Source organism: Notolepis coatsorum, assembly GCF_963971535.1.
Source record: "Notolepis coatsorum genome assembly, chromosome: 2".
Taxonomy (NCBI): domain Eukaryota; kingdom Metazoa; phylum Chordata; class Actinopteri; order Aulopiformes; family Paralepididae; genus Notolepis; species Notolepis coatsorum.
In genome coordinates this window covers 160,445,967-160,467,249 of record NC_140166.1, presented here as the reverse complement: position 1 = coordinate 160,467,249, position 21,283 = coordinate 160,445,967, and the positions used below count along the sequence as shown (strand labels likewise).

Below are 21,283 nucleotides of genomic sequence, written 5' to 3'. Positions count from 1 at the left end.
TGTCGAATTCTTACGGAGGTGGGGAAGTATTATGGTTTATGGATTGCACTAACGGGGGGGAGATAAGGATCTTATCTACCAGTATCAGAGACGTCAGGACCATTAAAAGTACACAACGCAGAGGAATTGGATGGAGAGCCAAACAGACGAAGACGTGATACTGGCCAGTTTGATCAGAATCTTACAGAACCCTGAGAACAGTGTGTGTGAGATCATACGAAGCGAGCCGCGACACGTGACCAGGGCCAGAGGCCAACATTCTTAAGTGAACTAATGGTAATATTGATGGAACAGAAGGGACTATCCCACAGCAGCAGCAGCACAGCCTGTGCCCAGAGGAGAGGCAGGGTAAAGGTGGCGCCGGAGTGGGTGTCGTCCTATTGAGGTCACAATGGAGTGCCTCGTTGTTTGGCCCTGCGAGGTATAGGGTGTGGGTGGTGGACCAATTATCCCGGCAACGGTGTCGCGTTACACGTGCGAGTTTGGCATTGGCAAGGCAATACCAACCAGGAGCAGGTGGAGTTAGTGGGCTAAAGTTCAATTAAACATACATTCTCGTGAAAGATATCTATATTGACAAGACATAGGCTGTAGATATGTCCCTCTAAACACAGTCATGATTAAATTGGCAGAGCGTGGAATAGACTAGGCTATAGACTAGGGATGCACCGATCCGATATTGGTATCGGCCGCCGATATCAGTAAAATAGCTGGATCGGGTATCGTTAAAAAAAGGATTTTTTTTATAATAAATAAAATAAATAACCATTCAGTACACATTTATATCTATGTGTTAATTTGTTACATTTAGTTTCACTAAGTTAGGAAAGTAATGTTTTAAGTCAAGCCTGATGTTGCCTTGCACAAAAGAATGATCCCAGTCTCTTCCACACAGTGACACATACAGTTTATTAATTGAATGAAGTTTATTTTCTGTCTTTGTTTACAACAAATCAAAAACACACTTGTGATCCTTTACAATTCTTAAAAACAAAATATATTTTAATATTAAAAAAAAAACTTTTTTGTAAAAAATAATTTGGACAATGGGTATCGGATCGGTATCGGTATTGGCCGATACCCAAACCCAGGTATCGGTATCGGGACTGAAAAAATCGGATCGGTGCATCCCTACTATAGACTGGGCGGCACAGTGGTTAGCACTGCTGCCTCCCAGCAAGAAGGTCCTGGGTTTGAACCCCAGCAGGGGGCCTTTCTGTGTGGAGTTTGCATGTTCTCCCTGTGTTCACGTGTGTTTCCTCCAGGGTACTCCGGTTTCCTCCCCCACCATAAAGACATGCATGTTAGGCAGGGACTACAGATGAAAAGTAGCTCATTAGATAATTCTGGCACATTTACATTGATGTGGAAACTGAAGATGTTGATTAATGTGCACTGTCCCTGTGTAAAAAATAAATGAATAAACTTAATATACCTTGAAAAGGGTGAAAGATGGAGATTGAAAATAGTATAACTACACTTGTCATCTACCACTGGATTAGCTTAGCTGAGCTACTGTACCAAAAAGCCAAAGGGAGATCCATTATTCAAGATTCAAGATAACTTAAACATATTATATTATAACTTTGTTATGGGTATTTATTTCTTCACGATTACAACGACAAGCTGCCAGGGTAATGATATCCTTAACGTCAGCTGGGATACTTGGGTACAGAACTTAAATGTTCTCCTTAGCTCTCCTTCTCTCTTCTGTTACTAAATGGTAAATGGACTGCATTTATATAACAGCTTTTATCCAAAGCTCTTTACAACTTATGCCTGGCATTCACCCATTCACACACACATTCACACACCTACGGCGGAGACAACCATGCAAGGTGCCAACCTGCTCATCAGGAGCAGTTAGGGGTTAAGTGTCAGACTTCGACATGCTGCCAGGAGGAGCAGGAAGCAAAACGTGAACCTTCCGATTACCAGACGACCGCTCTACCTCCTGATCCACTGCAACACTGTGTACTAAATATACTCTGCCAAAAATGTACTAAAAACTAAAGAAACACTCACATTTACATGTACAGTATTGCTACAAAGTGTAGGTTTGGACAAACTACAGTACAAGTAGGGATAGGTACCTTTCACATTTGAACAGATACCGGTACTGTGAATCGATACCGGTAGCCAACGGTACCCTTTTTCTGTACTTTAGTCTCTAAAAATGTAATCTATCTACCTCAGTTGTAAAAAATAAAAATAAAAAATCCAAACTTAATATTTAATTTTTTTATTATTACTTTATTATTATTTACATCTTACTGATGATGTAAAGCACTTGAACTGCAATCCCCTGTATGAAAGGTGCTATACAAATAAAGTTATTATTATTATTTATTTAGAAAAATATGCATCTATATATAACAAATAACAAATAAATGAAAGTATTTTACAACTGATTAAACAAACAAACAAATAATCTAGCAGCAATTAACTACTCTGCTGCTGATTGAGTATTCTAGCAGTTCTTTTTCAGAAAGATTAACCACTCTCTCTGGTAAGAGCCGAGCCCGCTCCACACTCACTGTGTCCCCTGCTGTGGAGAAGACCCGCTCTGAGGGTGTAGAGAAGGCCTGCACAGAGATATTTCTTTGCCAAGTTGGCCAGCATTGGCATCTGGTCCCTCTTCTAATTATATTATAATATAATAAATTATGAAATAAAATATAGGCCAGGGTTGTAACTGTAAATAAACAGGTTGAATAAAATTATATGGGATATTGTAGTGGCTACTGAGTCATAATTCACGGTGTTCTAATCTAGCCTACATGGAAGGACTGTTATATACTACATCTCCCGTGACTTTTAGCGGGAGATGGCGTAGCTTAACTCATTCACAACCAACAACGACTATAGTCGAGTTATCTCGCCATGCGTTGAGCGCCAAAATCCAAGTATAGTCAGGTTTTCGATCGTTTATAGTTTTTTCTTTTATTAGATTTTTTTATTCTATACAGTCTCACGGACCTCTGTGTATCATTGGGACTCATTCTGAGACGCAGAGAGTGCAATGTCGGCCGAATCCTGCTAGGTGGCAGTATCACCCACCCTTTGAAACCTTATTTCACACTGTGTGTTATATTATATATAGTCTGGGCGGAGAATTTGGACTAAGTCAAGTGAATCGCTTCATCCGAGCACTTTGGAACGCGCTCAGCACACTTCATGCATATTTTGTGCCAGTCAATTTAATTTTTTTTGGGCCCCGATGGACATCAATACTGGAAATTGCGATCAGACAATTGGAATAATCTTTTTGGGATACCTCCTAGTAAAGGTAAGGACTATCAATCCCACTTTGATCCAACAATGATTTCACATCGATCGCAACGGTCATATGTCACATACTCCAAAACGTATGCCGTTACTGACGATTAGAGCATCAAAAAACTATCCCCCCCCCCCCCCCCCCCCCCCCTTTGATGCATTCATGATGAAACATAATACCCATTATATACCTTTGATCTGGAAATAGTAACGTGTCCAGGCGAGCAACGTGAACGCCTTTAGCTAAATTCACATAGCGCTCCATAACGCAGCTTCCAGGAATTAGCCAGGATCACTCTGAAACTATACAATATTCACCACGGGATAACACGTGAACGTATACATGAATAAATTCACTTTTTTTTTTTTTTTTTACTGTGACTGTCAAATTAGCCATAGTATTTTCTCCATAGCTATAATATAGAACAGGGGTAGGCAACCCTAGGCACGCGTGCCTGCATAGGCACACGGGGGCATTTTCATTGGCACAGGGGGCAGCAAATTTAAAAAAATAATAATAATACTTTATTTTTTTTGCTTTGAAATATTATAGTGAAATATTTTGCACTGTTGTCGCATTTATCTTGTTGAAATCCTCCCACAGGTTCTTTTTTGTAAGTCGAGTATATCAAGGAGGCTTTTCTCTGTAGCTCAGATGTTTTGTTTGAAGGCTTGCCAAACAAAGAGACAATCAATCAAGGATAAAAAGATATCCCCATGTCAGCTTGAAGTTTCGAGCGACGCATCAACGAAATGTCAGAAAATATCAGAGAACAGCAAACAGCTGGATTAAAAGATGCTCCGGTGTGCAGCTTAAAGTGACCAACTACAGCCCCCAGATAACAGAGCTCAGTAAAGCAAAACTGTTTGTCTGCATTGCACCCCCGCCCCAACTCAGATTTAGGGTTGATACAACCATCATAATAATATTGTTAACACTATGGTCGCGAAAAACGCCTTACCACGTCATTCCCCGCCATGCTCATTCTGCCAAAGACGCCGTACCACGTCTTTGATATCAATATTTCAAAAATCTGTGATCGCAATCATATTTCTCCCCCGGAGACGTGAGATCTACTGTTGATCCCCTCTCAACTCTCCAACGGTTCAAGAGCGCCATCTGGTGGCCGATCGGCGGATCGCTCAAACCGGAAACAGGAAATGGAAGCTGGTGCTCATTCCAATTCGGTCCGATCACTCGCTAATAGTCCCAGGACTCGAGCTAGACACAATGGATAGCAATCCGTTACAAATAACTCGATAAACAACATGATTTGGACGTATATACTATTATAAAACCTGGAGATGGATCGCATATTTCTACATCCCATAATAGGAATATTTCTGCTCCACGCTCATCGCCCAACGGCCCGAGGAAGCTACGGTTAGTTTCAGCGTTATTTTTTAACGTGTTCGATACAAACTGCTCTAATGATCATATCACCCACACTAGATGAATCATCTAACGTTGGCCACGGAATTATAAACGACCCCCCCCCCATCCGGTCAACATCAGATGATAAATAGTAACTTCTAGAAGCACGTCCATTTGACATTTTTTATCTCGCGCCGATTGCTATCAAACTGTATACAATCATCAATATAATGCATTTAGGGCTATAAATCACGTTCTGGAGAAAGCTGCAGAAAACGATAAAAACATACTTATACTTTAGACCGTATTTTAGTATGAATTATTTTAGTATGAATATGTGAATGAAAAAGTATAACGTTGCTACACCCTGAACAATAGATACTTGATGTTGAATGGGCCATAGTAATGTCAATTTAGCAATACAATTAAAAAAGTTATAGCCCTGCAAAGAAGGGGAACTTCTCCATAGACAAATAGAGCTGGCGTGGGATGGTTTATTAAGAATATAAGCCTGGCGACCAAAGTGTTAATAATAACAATAACAATAATGATGTAATAATGTAAAAATGATCATTAAAAAGACCTGATGAGAAAAAAAATTACGATGCATGGAATATTGTTGAGGCACACTAGTTACAACTATATTTCAAACAGGCACTCCATGTCAAAAAGGTTGCTGACCCCTGATATAGAATATAGATATAGCTCTGCAAACATCGTGACGCACAGTGAAAATGCCTATCTTTTAAAGTGTGGCCCATTGACTACAAGGATAGAGATAATGGCTGGCGCTGAAAGTGTTAAGAGAGACAAGTGAAAGTGGAATGAATGCGTTGTTAGTGAGACAGTAGAATGCGTAATAAAAGTTTGTTTTGCATCGGAAAGCGACTCCGTCTGTGATATATTATTACCGCATTCCTACATTGGTGACCCTGATTTTCTCTTGGACGTATTTTGGAGATTATATCAAACATGTCAACTGACCAACAGAACGCAGATCGCTGAACGCAGTTTCACTCAAGCTGCCCGAGTTTTGGGAACAGAGTGCCAACGCTTGGTTTGCACAAGCTGAAGCTCAATTCACTCTCAGGGATATTACTGCGGATACCATCAAGTACTGCTATGTGGTAGCAGCCCTTACCTTAAGCGTGTATTGTGCACGTGTATGGATGGGAATCGAAAACCGGTTCCCGTTGGGAGCCAGTTCCTAATTGTCCGATTCCTGGAATCGCATGCCTCCGTGACTATCGATTCCTCTTATCGCTGCCAGGTTTTTCCAACAGTTGAGCATTTCAAAACAATAACGTTAGCGTTAGCGTGCAGCCATAGAACAGACTATTTGATTCCTTAAGGGCTTGAAATTGCCTGGGTTTTGATCATATGCTCCCGAAACGCTCCCACTGTTAAGACTGTTTTTAAGTGCAGTGATTGAAAACTAATCGAATGCTTTAGAACCGAGTCATTGATTTAATTCGGGGCAACCTAACAGCCACGAAGCTAACGCTAGCTAACGCTAACTAACCAAGCTCATACAGACACACAGAGAGAGATAACGCTGACAGCAGGTAGTACAGGTACAAATACAAAACAATTTGGATGGGGGCTGTTGTGTAAACCTTGTACTCTTTAGTTCACATATAATGCACATATAATGCTACAACATAATGTTCTAGATATTGTGTTACAAACATAATGTACTAAATATTGTGCTACAAACAATGTACTAGATATTGTATTACAAACATAATGTTCTAGATACTATGTTACTGTGTGTGGTGTTGATATGGTGACATCAGCGACTCAGAACCTGATCTTGCCGTTGACATGTTATTCTGAATCCATCCATTATGCCACTGTGTGTGAAATTGAATCCAGGACGGGTTAGCTCTCAGTAGACTGTTTATACCTGTTTATATATTTCCGTATTGATTTTAAACTTTTACTGACTGTTTTTAAAGCACTACACGGGCTGGCTCCACCGTACCTAGCTGAGCTCCTACATCACCCCACCCCATCCAGAACCTTAAGGTCTGCTGACCAGCTGCTGCTGGAGGTGCCTAGGACCAGGCTAAAAACCAGGGGAGATAGAGCCTTTGCTGCTGCTGCTGCCCCCAGACTCTGGAACAGCCTCCCCCTCCACATAAGATCTGCCCAGAGCCTGGAGGTTTTTAAATCCTTGCTCAAAACACATCTCTTCTCCCTGGCCTTTGACCAGAGCTAGCCCAGCATCTATACATGACGTCAGCTGTCACTCTGCATTTTTTATCAAATTTTCTTGTCTCTTTTATTGCACTTTGCACTTTGCACTGTACTGTACTCTACCTCTTTTCTAGTGTATTTTTATTGCAATGTATGTGTTTCTTATCATGTTGTGAAGCACTTTGGTTTGGCTGTTAGTCATTTGTAAACGTGCTATACAAATAAAACTGACTTGACTTGACATGACTTGACTTGATTCAGGGATGTGTTTTATAGTAGTTTTATCATGTTTATTTACTTGCATAATTTTGTTATGCACAACTCCCATTCATTTGGAAGGGAGATTCCAGTTCCCATGCTCTTCCCTGCTTTCCCCCATTTTTGCCTATTATTCGCTGCCTTTCCTGTCATTCCCAATTTTTCCCGTTATTATTCCCCGTTTTTCACCTGTTATTCCCTGCTTTCCCCTGTCATTCCATGCTTTTCTAAATTTGTATTGATTACATGGCTGCTGATCTGTGGAGTTGACATCTTCAGATTCTACATCCGTCAAATCAAATATAGGAAATCAACAAACGGACCACTGGCTGATCCTGGGCGTACAGCGTACCCCTGGTATTACCACTGTTCATTCAAAACGTCCCTCTGCTAACGCTGAGACAGGCAGAACAGGAATGGAATCTTAGTGGAAGAATCAGAACAGAACGGAGATGGAGGGAAGGGAGGAGTCGGAATCGATCTGTTTCTGGACACGGCCCGAGACACCAACCACAATACATGGACACCTCAAAGGTCGACAACAAATGCATCATTAACTTCATGCACACAGGAAGTTGCAAGGTTTTGCTCCCAAAATAACCCCCTTGTAATCCGAGAGTTAATTTGAGGTGCTACTGTATGTTGTATAGTACATATATTTTACTACTGTGAATAAAGTGTATGGATTTTCTTCTGAAAATAAATATTGTTTGTTTCTCTGACACATTATACACACACAAAGCCACTTCAAAGACTAAAGACGCACTTCTTCAACCATTATCTGAAATAAAAAATGTTTAAGTATTTTTTTTTTAATCTAACCCTAACTAACCTTACCGTCATGCACTTGTCCTAATAAACTAACCTACACTGTAGCACGCAACACTTTGATGAACATTGTTACTCAGCTGATAGAGTTGTGCCCTTCCTGATGACTTGTCGTACAGAACTTGTAAGTCGCTTTGGATAAAAGCGTCAGCTAAATGACTAAATGTATATAATAAGAGACGGAGAGTGTGTGATCACGTTGACTGTTGTTTACTAGTAGGTAAGTCAGGAAGTACCGTGCAACATACAAACATGTCCGTGTAGCAACATGAGCCAATACCTTACAGGACAGGGGCGAGCGGGGACCGGGGAGGGAGCTCTGTGTGTGTGTGTGCGGAACAACCTAAAGGGGTTTTGTTTCAGATTTCTATACACTCTTAATCAAATCCACATACAAAAACATCATTAGATATAGTTTGGCGAGAGGACATCCCAGAATTGGACCCAGAGTTAGATTGGGATATCTGGACTAATGTCACATTGGCTACCCGTAACCCTAATCACCAGCAAATACATTTTAATTATATTCATAGGACGTATCTCACACCTAGGAAGCTGAATGCTATGGGGGTTGGTGGCTGACTATCACTTTGTGTGCTCTGAGGGCCACTGGCACTTATATGCACGTGTTTTGGGAATGACCACCAGTGGCTCGCTTTTGGAAATCTATAACAACTAAACTTTCAGACATATGTAACTAGGGCTGGGCGATATGGCCTAAATATGATATCACGATATTTTCTGACCTTTCGGCGATACACGATACACATCACGATGTTTTTCTTTTTTACCCCAAACAATTCATTATGAGGCTTACCAAGACAGTATTTGAGTTTGCAAGCTAACATTAAAGACAAAATAAAATACCCATGCATTTAGCATTTTTATATTATATATTAGATTTAGATTATTAGATTATATATTGCATATGAGATATTATATGATTTAGATATGAAATATGATGAATTGAAAATGGGGGACCCTGATGTAAACAAGACTAAAGTCTTTCTCTGGTCTGCATCCCCTTAACAATTGTATGTATTGAGCTGTACTGTAACCATTCTGCAATATGTTAATAAAGTTTTAAATCAATCAATCAATAAATAGCATTTTAATGAAACTACTGTATATATGTATGTCTCTAAATGTTTTGATGAATTGAAAATGGAGGACCCTTATGTAAAAAAGCCGAAAGTCTTTTTCTGGTCTTCATCCTCCTGTACTGTATTGTACCCATTCTGCAACCTTTTAATACAGTTTTCATTCATTCATTCTGACGGAAACATAATCATTTTGATTGACAGTCGAGTCTGCCAATGACGTCACACCGCTTGCACCCGCCCTGCTGTTCTTAGCACCAATCGGCAAGCGCTATTCGTTTTTGACTTCCTGAATGTCCTGTGTGCTGAACATCAACAAAGCTACTAACGTTAGCTCCCCGCGGCCGTCGAGTAGGAGACCAGTGCTCCACAGGATGACTAAATGAGGCATAATGATTTTACTACAACGAATGTTATAATAAAAGCCTTTCCATACATCTGTCTGATTGAAAACTTTATTAACAGACCGCGGAATGGGCATATCTCAGCACGGGCTGAGATATGAACGAGTAACGTGTGGACAGATTGACGCGACACAATCCTCTTGGGCAAAACATCACGATATCCACGATACGTTGAAAAAGTGTATCGTTAATGAACTGTACCCGATATTTATATAATATCGTCATATCGCCCAGCCCTATATGTAACCTGACAATTCCACTTACCGCAGCAATGGTATATCACTATTACCGGTCTCCATACAACAAAAAAGACTCATCCTAGCGGGAGTTACAGCAGCCATGAAGTAACAACCTGAAAAACGATCAATTGGTCTTTGACACTTTTGGATGTCATTTACATAGAGATCTCCACTGCTCGGGTGATTGGAGTTGGGCAATCCAACATTGAACTATGGGCCTCAGTGGCAGAGAAAGTAAAGGTCATGATCTAGCGGCGAAGCAGGGTCAGGGTGTTGGTCTTGAGGGGTCCTGGAGTCCTGGGGTGGGGGGAGAAATGTCTTTTGTAGTGTCTGTGACAATATCATTTTATTTTTATATTCTGTATTCATTATTATTTCTAATTGTCTTGTCGTTATTGTAATTATTATTGTTGAAATACTGTCCTGTGATGTCTTGTTGTGTATTATTATTATTACTGTATTGTGTTTTTTTTTACATGTAAACATTTTATGAAAATAAAGATTTGATAAAAATAAAAAAAAATTAAAAAACCATTAAAACAATTTGGCTCAGTCACTGAGTGCGGGCAGCGCACACACAAACACACACGAATAGTAAATACCCCGCTCCCTTCTGTTCTTTCAAGTACTTCATAAACGTCGCTATTGTCTCTTTCCTTTACCGTTTCACTTGCGTGAGCAAGGCTGCTAAATGTGTTATCAAGCATGTAAATCAGACATTACGAACTGAACATGCAGATTTGTAGGTTTCACTTTCACTTAGTTTTAACTTCACATGAAGGAGAGAAAGAAGGCTCTAGAGGAGACATGACATGTTACACAAAGATAGCAGAGGATTTGGAAATATTTCAGATTAAAACCGTAGCAGCTCGAATGGAGGGGAGCTCAGAGGACCAGTCCAGACCAGTATATGGCTAAATAACACTGCAACTAAATTGATCCGTCCATAAATGAACAGATAGAAAAGTGACGGAAGGTATTACTGTCCGTTGGTTTATTTTTTTATTAGAAATAGTCAACTCCGTCTGTCCAACAAGTAATCATTGAAAATGTATTAAAAACACAAACAGCCATAGACGGACAGACACAGGATCAATGTAGCTGTATAACGCTAAAGATCAAAAGAAGCGCTCTACAGATATTGAGCATAATTTTGTAAAATGTCCGGTATCACCGGTAATACCGGTATTGTCATGAGCTCATTAGTGATGGGAGAATTTACATGACCATGGTTACCCTACATGCGATGACACAATGAAAAGCCCCAAGCATTTCCTCTTAATTACAGGTTCTATGACAGAGATACTGAACCTGATACTGAAGGGTACCGAGGACGATGGAGAAGCCTCCATCAGACAAAGACGACAGCGAGGGTAACGTGAGAGGAAATAGGGCAGGGCAGGGTGCCATGCCCAAAATATTATGTATCGCACTTCAGGTGTCGTCTCTTGCTTTGTCCGGGCAGTTAGGAGCTTCCTCTAAAGCAAAAGCAGCGGTTCTCAAACTACGGGTCGCGACCCAAAGTGGGGTTGAGGGTAGGTGACAGCGCATTGGCAAGTAAAAAAATAAATCGATAAGTGGTTTCAGCCTTAGTACATACATTGTTACTCAGTAGTACTCATTTATATATACTCCAGTTTAAAGGGAGCCAGGCTTGAGCGAGTTTGGCAGGTGCATGAAGCACTGATGAAAGCCTCCTACACTACCATTCTGCCTGAGAGGGAAAGATATTTCCCTATGAAGACGGTGGGAAATCTGTCCTTCGGACAAACCATGGATCACCGGCCGCCAAGAGCAAGCACCTGATCAAGCACCTGATCGAGAGACGAAAAGCCTTCAAGACTGGAAAAGCATGTGTCCTCGCACGGTTCTACATAAATAAGGTCCAAAAAGAAATATATTATGCTGCAAAACTTATTATTATTATTTTTTTTACAAATCCAAAGTGGAAGGCATGGGGAAAGTGAATTCTAGATCCGACTCCACTGCCTATACCCTAGGCTCCATTACCCATACTGTGAACTCTACTATATACCTACCTACTGTTTTCACTGTCTACTGCCCTACACTGTAATCAATCATCGTAATCATAACTACCTACCTCATACTATAGTCTACCTATATAACTATGTATGCAGGGAGCGAAATTAACTTTTTGACTCACCGGCCAGTGGCTGGTAGATGAGAAAAATCTATCCGCCAAGCATATTTTTTACCAGCCAATTTTTTTATTTTTTTTAATAAAATATATATATTATATAATCGTACTTGTAGTTGTATTATCTGCGAGACATCGCCACCACGCAACAAGTCAAAATGCTCGCTATCTGCAAACAGCTCCACTGTCTGTGTGTATACTCGAGTAGCCTCCAGCTCCAGCAAGGATTATCCGGCGCTGCAGCTGGACCCTATACTGTAGCCTCCAGCTCCAGCAAGGATTCTCCGGCGCTGCAGCTGGACCCTACTGGAGCTAATGTGTACTAGGTAGCTACCTATCCAACGGAGGTATTATGCACTACTAGACTTGCTGGAGCATTTGTTGATATCGGGAGCTATCAGTAGCTAGCCGGCTAGATAACGGACAATGCCTCAGTATTAAACTAAAAGTGAATAGTTGACTGGGTCATTTTGTAACGGTAGCTAACGTTAGAGCAGTCAGCAGACTTCCCGGCCCGACTCTAGCCTCTCTGTTTACATGGGGTTGGGAGGGGCTGGAGGAGGGAGGAGCAGCGCGTTGCATGTCTGTGTGCTTGAGACAGCGAGTGAGAACTCTGCTAAGAATTGGATCATGTTATTCGATTGGTTTTCACATGACTGTTTCGTTGCCCGCCACATGGCGGACAGACCTCTCAGTCCCACCCGCCAAACGTAAAATCTGCCCGCCAATGGCGCTTGGCGGGCTTTAATTTCGCTCCCTGTATGTATGATAGCATGTATAATAGTGCTGTAAACGTATATATATATATATATATATATATATATATATATATATACATACACACATATATATTGATATTAGTCTGAATATACCTGCATATAATCCTTGCCTGTACATACCTGCATATAATCTTTTTTTATATGTAGATAGTGATACTATATCTGTACAGTCATATCCCTACCTACTCTTACTAGTTATAATGCTGGCCAGTATGACTTACTACCATAGTGTCTTTATACCTGTATCACTGTGTACCTAATACTACAACTCTGTACATACATATAGCACTATTACTCCATAGTACCAATCTATACATTTTATACCCAGCGTAATCACCTGTACATTGTATATTACTTTTGCACATTTGGTTGGAAAAGCCAAATTTCTTTTCATTGTACTGTACTTGTGCTGTATAAATGACAATACATTTTTATCTGTATGCATAACTGCGAAAAAGGTGGTCCGTGGAGTGAATCCCCAAGACTTTGGCAAACTGTGTGTTGATTGTGAAAGTGTACCGCTCACTTCTGCCTAGATCCAACATTCAGCTCTACCTCTTTTCCTGCCACCACCGCCCCCCCACCTCCCCACTATTCCAGTGTGGGATGATGTATAGCAGACTGTTCGCCATCAACTGACACAAATTGCCCCGCCCAGACGTGCTTCCTCCCCAAGACTATTGAAGGAGTTTGCATGCGAGATCAGCATTCCTCTCTGCAATATCATCAAGTTTGCTTGACGAAAGCGTAGTCCCTAGACAGTGGAAAGAGGCTACCAGTTGTCCACCTACCAAAACCTTCCCCTCTGAACACCGATGAACTGAGGACCATCTCGTCAACAACTTTAGCTCTCTAAACTACTGTATGCAAACAGTTCTTTTGCATACAGTGCATTTGTTTGCGTTGGTTCCTGAATGACATCATGCCAAATCTAGATCCTGTGCAGTTTGGCAGCCGAGAGAATCGTTCCACAACACACACAGTCTAGTCCAGTGGTTCCCAAACTGTGGTCCGCAAAGGTATTGCAGGTGGTCTGTGAAAAAAAAAAGCTAAATAAAATAGAAAATAATAGAAAATGCATATAATATAATTTGTATTTAAAATAAAATTGTAAAACCGTTGTGTAATATAAAACATGGTATCATAGTTTGTTGTTCTCTCAAATTAGGCTAATCATTATTGGTAAATAGTGGCGCTTGTGCGTTACGACAGTTTTAACCGACGCTCCCTCTGCACGCTCGCTCCCTCTCTCTCTTTCTCTCTACCAAATCCATTCTGAGACAACGGAACTCAGTGCGCACTCCGGAAGTCACGCGTAACAAGTCTCTCTCGCTCGCTCTCTCTCTCTCTCTCTCTCTCTCGATAGTTGATTTAACTTCATTAGCTGAAAAGTCTGCTATAAGCGTAAACATGCGTGTGTGTGTGTGTGTGTGTGCGAGCACACATCCCATCTCCGGTCTTTACTTTATATATATACATTTGATGTTTATTTATTTTTACTGTTTGCATACGAGGTGGTTCGCAAAAGTTCTTGATAACAATCTAGTGGTGCGCATAAACCAAAAGTTTGGGAACCACTGATCTAGTCGGTTTGATGGACTGGTTTTGCAGAGGCCTTTGGCGCTGTAGATCAGGCGGCACGCGGAGTGAGACCTGAGGCCTGATCATTCCATTCATCTGCGGCTTGATGAATGCCAGAAAAAGCATGTGACTTGGAACAATTTGACCAGATATTATTCACGGAGACTGACAACAAAGTCTTTGATTAAAACGGTTCAGAGTCGCTGATATCGCCGGCGCGATGACATGGGAGCGGCCGGGCAGCTTATATATTAAAGGCAGCCCAAGAGTGCTTCCGCGTTTCTCTGATTGGCCATGACGCCCACATGACAGCACGCTAGCACGCCCCGCGGCAGAGGCAGAGCGGCAGAGGCGCATAGGTTGCCGCGGCATTATGCATTCGTAATCCCCCCTACATTCGTCACTCAGTTTTAACATCGACGGTTAGCTCAACTCGTTCCTCAGCTTGCTGTGGAGCCTGCGGTCAGTTGGTGACAAGTTCGAACCACTTCAATTATTATTTTTTTTTGTATATGTTTAATTAATTTATCATCTCTCTATATAAACGTAACTAGCGTCTGTCTTTCTTTCGCCGGTTAAGTTTAGGCATTCTTTCGGAGTTGGTTAAGGTTAGAGTTTGTCTTAGAGCATGGCAATAGAATGCCTGTCTTTCTTTCGCCGGAGCAGCAGCCTATTTCCGCGAGTGCTGCTCTGCCGCGCGCCGCGATAAGCCATGGTCATAAAAAGTGTTTAGGGGCGGGACTCGGACGCGTAATCGCTCAACTAGAGACACAGCGAGCGAATATTTGAGGGGGGAGCGACATCGCCGCTCAGTTCGCCGTCGCTCGCGGTAGGTCAGGATAGTCTGATTGAAACAAATACATTTTAATCATTTTCGCAATCACGCTCGCTCGCGTCGCTCCCTGTCAGGAAGGGGTGTTAAGCTGGAGTTCACCGACAGAATGACATGGAGATACCTAGGTTACAGAGATGGGCCCTGGTCTAGATCTCTAATGAATGATGAGCTAACAAAGTATTTACATGATAGTAAACAAAACAAGAGGAGCATTGACGTGCATAATACAAGTTATAGATACAATGTATGTACAGACTTTAAGAGAATGACGTAGATAGGCTATGTGTGTGCATACGACATACGTGTGTACAAGTTGAAGGCTATGTGTCTGCATACACGTGTGTGTAAAGGTTTAAGGCTATGTGTCTGCATATTATTATTTATTTATTTTATTAACCTTTATTTACCCAGGGTAGGTTCGCTGAGCGGATGCTCTTTTTCAGGAACGCCCTGCTTCACATTCACACAGTTCGATTCACACCTGGGAGCTGCCCAGTACAACCACAGTCTGACACCGTTGGCCACTGAGCAACTCCACTGGAGCAGTTGGGGGTTAAGTGCCTTGCTCAAGGACACTTCAGCGGTTGGTGTTAAGGGGATAGGAGAGAGTTATTAATTCACTTCCCCAGCCCAGATTTTTTCCTGCCGGTCGGGGGGATCGAACCAGCGACCTTCCGGTCACAAACCCGCTTCTCTAACCATTAGGCCACCGCTGCCATAATGTGTGTACACGTCGAAGGCTATGTGTCTGCATTATGTGTACAAGTTGAAGGCTATGTGTCTGCATAATGTGTGTACATGTCGAAGGCTACAGTATGTGTTTGCATAGTGGGTAATAGAAAGATAGAGGGGGGAGATAGTGTGTATAGATAGATATGTCTGGGAGTGAAGGCTATGTACACTGAAATTGTGTGCGTGTGTGGGGGGGGGGGGGTAGTAAGAGAGACAGGGAGAGATGGTGTGTGTGTGTTAGAAAGGTGTGTTAGGGGCGGTTAGGTGGCGTAGCGGAGATTGCGTTCGTCACCAACCCCGAAGCTGCGAGCTGGATTCGCCTGTTCGAATCCAGCTCACAGCTCCGGGGTTGTCACCAGCTTGGCTGGCCGTTCACACTAATACAATTGGCTGTATTAGAAGGTGGGAGAAGCTGGCGGGGTGGGTCCGGGTCGTTGTAAACAGCGACTCCTACAGTTCGGTCGGGGTGCCTGCTAAGCGCGGATAGGACCTGAGTGGGATAGTGTGATCCTTCCACACGCTACGCCCTCTCAGGGAGGATCCGCGCTGCCAGGTGAAAAGAAGCGGTTGATTGGCTGGACGTGTGTCGGAGGAAGCACGCGATAGCCTCCACTCTCCCAGATGATCTGACTGTGGGGGGTAAGTGCGCAGCGACCAGGAAGGGATTGGGAATTGGCATACGACTAACATTGGGATGGGAGAAAATCGGAGGAAAATGGAGGGGGAAAAAGATCAATAAAAAAAAATAATAAAAAAATGGTTAGGGCCCTAGCGATGATCAACAGTGTCCTCCAAGATGGAAGTGTGTGGATGATATGACTCAGGCCTGGACATGGAAGGCCGGACATGGAGGCCCCAACGATGACCCTGTACTCTTCAGCAGAGGCAGAGTGGCCTTGATGTCTGGGTAGAGGAGCAACTAAATGAAGCTCAAGCCAAAGAAATGTAGTTGAACACGTTTCTACACGTCACACACCGGGCATCCACCCGCCCTGCCAACTCTCTCCGTTGCACGGAACATCCAGGAAGTCAATGTTAAGCTAACATTGGATTAGATTGAAGATACCCTGTGCATCTCGGGTGCCAGCTGGTGCAGGGAAAAGCAAAGTCAACAAAAAAACAATATTCCAGAACACACCAGGATACTAGCCACACCAGGATAGACACATATGCCTCCTGGTTTTCCCTGGAATGTTTTTTTTTTGACAACATTAGTCGTGTGTAATAGTTGTGTCTTCTATGGTAACGTTTTACATTTCTTATTCATCTCCAATGTGGTATTCTTCAATCAATATTTTATTATAATTATAATTCATAATCATGAAAGTTTATTTGGAAGTATTTTTTATTCTGTACTTAGTTTGAAAGTGGTCAGACAGTTCCCTCTGTGTGTAATACAGACAGTCTTCACACATTCATAAATAACACTTACAGAAAAGCTGATTGTGCGCATTTGTGCACTGTAATAAAAATAAGTTTGGTTCGATGGGGAAAAAATTTCCCTTTTTTTTACCGAATACCGTGATATACCGTGAAACCGTGGTATTTTTGCCCACGTTTATCATACCATCAACATGTTATACCGGGCCCAGCACATACCTAGTTGTTACAGACCATTAATCACATAATGGGAGGGGAGGGAGCCACCTGGTCAAACCTGTTGAAGAACTGTGTTTAATTTGCCGCTTTTCCGGTTTGTTTTCTGCACTAAATGAAGCGTACATGCCAGGAGTGAATTTTTCCTCCAAGCCGTAGCAACAATTGAATGAATGAATGAAAACTTTATTTAACAGATTGCAGAATGGGTACAATACAGTACGGCTCAATACATACAATTGTTAAGGGGATGCAGACCTGAGAAAGACGTTTGTCTTGTTTCCATCAGGGTCCCCCACAACAGACAGGAAGTTGACTTTGAGAATCCATACATTGCCATGACTCAGTACTAATATCATCTCTCAAAGCTTACAGTCATTGCATTGTGGCTTGTTTGATTGGTTGAGAGTTGATTGATAATAATAAATTGGACTCAAGGACACTTTACAATGAGAGAGAAGCTATATAAAAGAGAGGGTAAAAAACATTAATATTATGTAGTAACAACAGGAAAAATAAAACAAATTAGTTGACCAGCCAGGCTTTGATTTAGCAACACGTATGTCCCACTACCTGCCAACTGATGTGATTGCAGCTTTCTTTCATCGACAATAAATAGTAGGCCTAATAATAATAATAATAATAATAATAATAATAATAATAATAACTTTATTTGTATAGCACTTTTCATACAGAGGTTGCAGTTCAAAGTGCTTCACAACAGTAAAAAATACAGGCATAAGCGGGCATAAAAAAGATAGACAGGTAGCAAGGTATGGCAAATCACAGTGTTTCACATTAGGATCTAGCATCCCAATAGGCTCTCCGCTTACAGTTTTCAGTAACACAAATAATAAAAAGTTTAAAATGATTCAGTTTAAAAATAGTCTAAAAATTATAAAATAGAACAGACATAAAAAATACAGGCATGAGCGAGCATAGCAAGGTATGGTAAATCACAGTGTTTCACATTAGGATCTAGCATCCTAATAGGCTCTCTATTCAGTAATACAAATAATCACAGTGTTTCACATTTGGATCTAGCAATAATAAAAATAGTTTAAAATGATTCAGTTTAAAAATAGTCATCAGTAAGAAGTAAAAAGTGCAATAACCGACACATGAATTTGATAGGCAGGGTATGGTAAATCACAGTGTTTCACATTAGGATCTAGCATCCTAATAGGCTCTCTATTCAGTAATACAAATAATAAAGTAGTTTAAAATGATTAAGTTTAAAAATAGTCTAAAAATTATAAAATAGAACGGACATACAACAACAGTAAAAAATGTAAATAGCAAGGTTACAGTAAAAAGTGTGAAAAAGTTTAAAATGATTCAGTTTAAAAATAGTCATCAGTAAGAAGTAAAAAGTGTGATAACCGACACAAGAATTTGATAGGCAGTGTAAAATAAGATAAAATTAGCATAGAAAAGTAGGCAGGGTAAGAATAGTGCAGGTAAGTCATTGAAATGCCTGAGCAAAGAGATGTCTAGCGAAGATGTCTAGCGAGTTGGCTTCCCTGATGTTTTGGGGTAGTTTGTTCCACAGTTTTGGGGCATAGTTGATAAAGGCTGCATTACCGATCCTCTTTTGACTGTTTCTGGGAGCCTCTAGTAGTCCAGCAGCTGATGATCGCAGTGTTCTTGCTGGCGTGTAATTTATTAGAGTGTTGGTGATGTAGCTAGGTCCCTGTCCATTTAGAGCTTTGTATGTAAGGAGAAGGACCTTAAAGTCAATTCTAAATGTTACAGGAAGCCAGTGTAAAGCAGCTAAGACTGGACTAATGTGCTCTCTCCTTTTCGTTCTAGTTAGCAGTCGGGCTGCAGAGTTTTGGATTAGCTGAAGCCTCTCTGTGGTTTTCTTAGGGAGACCTGTGAAAAGTGCATTACAGTAGTCTAACCGGCTAGATATGAATGCATGAATTAGCTTCTCAGCATCCTTCTGATTAATAAATGGTCGTACTTTTGCTATATTTCTGAGATGGAAGAACGATGTTTTTGTTACTTTGCTAATATGAGAATTGAAGTTCAGTTCTGAATCTATGATAACCCCGAGACTAGTGACCTCAGATTTGATCCAAGGGGTTAGTCCTCCTAGGTTCTTTATTAACGTTTCTTTTTTAGTTTTGGGGCCGATAATTAGAATTTCAGTTTTGTTCTCATTTAGTTTCAGGAAGTTCTTACTCATCCATTTATTTATTGCCAGTAAGCAGTCTGTAATGGAGCTAATCGGGTTCAGCAGATATGTACAGTTGTGTATCATCCGCATAGCTATGGAAATCTACATTATGTTCTCTGATGATATCACCCAGCGGTAACATGTAAAGGGAGAAGAGTAAAGGACCTAAGCAACTCCCTTGTGCAACTCCATAGTTGTTGTCGTATATATCAGACATGTGCTCTCCTAGTCTAACATAGAATTTCCTCCCTCTGATGTATCTTTTGAACCAGTTTAGCACATCTGAGAAACCGACAAGGTTTTCAAGACGATCGATTAGAATATCGTGAATCGATTGTATCAAATGCTGCACTGAGATCTAGCAGGACAAGGATGGAGATCTTATTCTCGTCAGAGTTTAGCCTGAGGTCACTGATTATTTTGGTGAGGGTAGTTTCAGTGCTATGATATTTTCTGAATCCCGACTGAAATTCTTCTAAGATGTTGTTTTCTTCAAGAAAGGAATTTATTTGAACTGAAACTATCTTTTCAAGTACTTTGCTAATGAATGGTAGGTTGGATAACAATGACAATGTTCTTGTAGAAACAAATATTCTCGTTGCGTTTTAGTGACCAAGGTTTAATGGGCAGCCTTAGTTGTCACAGCCTGACTAAACATCAAAGCTCATGATGAATTGAAAATGGGGGACCCTGATGTAAACAAGACGAAAGTCTTTCTCTGATCTGCATCCCCTTAACAATTGTGTGTATTGAGCTGTACTGTACCCATTCTGCAATCTGTTAATACAGTTTTCAATCAATCAATAACTTTACTGAAGTATTTTTCCTGGTTTAGACTCCCACGCATTGGGATGAGATGATTTCAACCCAGATAAAAACAAACGTTATCATGATAGGAGGGGGATCGATGACAACACAAAACGCGCATACTGTGTCATCGATCCCACCCCCCTCCTATGATGACTGATGTACAGTGGATGCTGCGGACTGGACCCACACACGGTACCCACCACACCCCCTTACCTGTCCAGTGATGCCCGTGATGACTGCCACCTTTCTCGGCTTCTGCAGCCCTCCGTTCTCCCCGGAGCTCATGGACGATTCCGTGCATTGGGCCATGTTTCGAGGACAGAGTGTGAATTATTATTATAAACCTAGGGGGGAAAGCGCCTGCTTGCGTCTGTCACCGCCGGTTCAGCTATTGAATGAGCTTGATGAGAGTCCGTAAAAAACAAATTATTGACACGGGTGACGTACTAGGAAGTGCTGGCCCGCGTCGGCCAATCGAAAGAGGGCAGGTATCAAGAGCGGAGGAATCTTAGGGAAGGAGGAGGGGGCCCGGTGTGAGGTTTCTCTCTCTGTTTTACACAGCGCCGCCCATAGGACTATGAATGTATGTTCTGTCAGTGTACCTGTCGGTGTCTGTGTTATGGTAAATGGCTGCTTTTAAATATAGCGCTTTTATCCAAATCGCTTTACAATTTGTTACTCACATTTTACCCATTCACTCACACATTCACTCACACATTCACACACTGACGGCGGAGGCGACCATGCAAGGTGCCAACCTGCTCATCGGGAGACATTTTGGGGGTTAAGTGTCTTGCTCAAGGACACATCGACACGCTGCCCGGGAGGAGCGGGAATCGAACCGGGAACCTCTGGATTGCCAGACGATTGCCTGAGCCACTGTCGCCCCCGGTTATGGTGGTGTTTGTAGTACTATGTAGGCTACTGC

General features: G+C 41.6%; 1 protein-coding gene across 1 annotated transcript in view; it reads right to left on the bottom strand.

The window, feature by feature from the left end:
- Positions 1 to 20,780, bottom strand: part of gmds (GDP-mannose 4,6-dehydratase) — a gene marked incomplete at its 3' end in the record, with an annotated part of 404,477 nt that extends 383,697 nt beyond the window's left edge. Inside the window, exon 1 of the mRNA XM_084308364.1 lies at positions 20,569 to 20,780. Coding sequence (XP_084164490.1) covers positions 20,569 to 20,664 — 96 coding nt within the window. The 5' untranslated portion in view covers positions 20,665 to 20,780. The remainder of the gene's footprint in view (positions 1 to 20,568) is intronic.
- Positions 20,781 to 21,283: the final 503 nt, after the last annotated feature.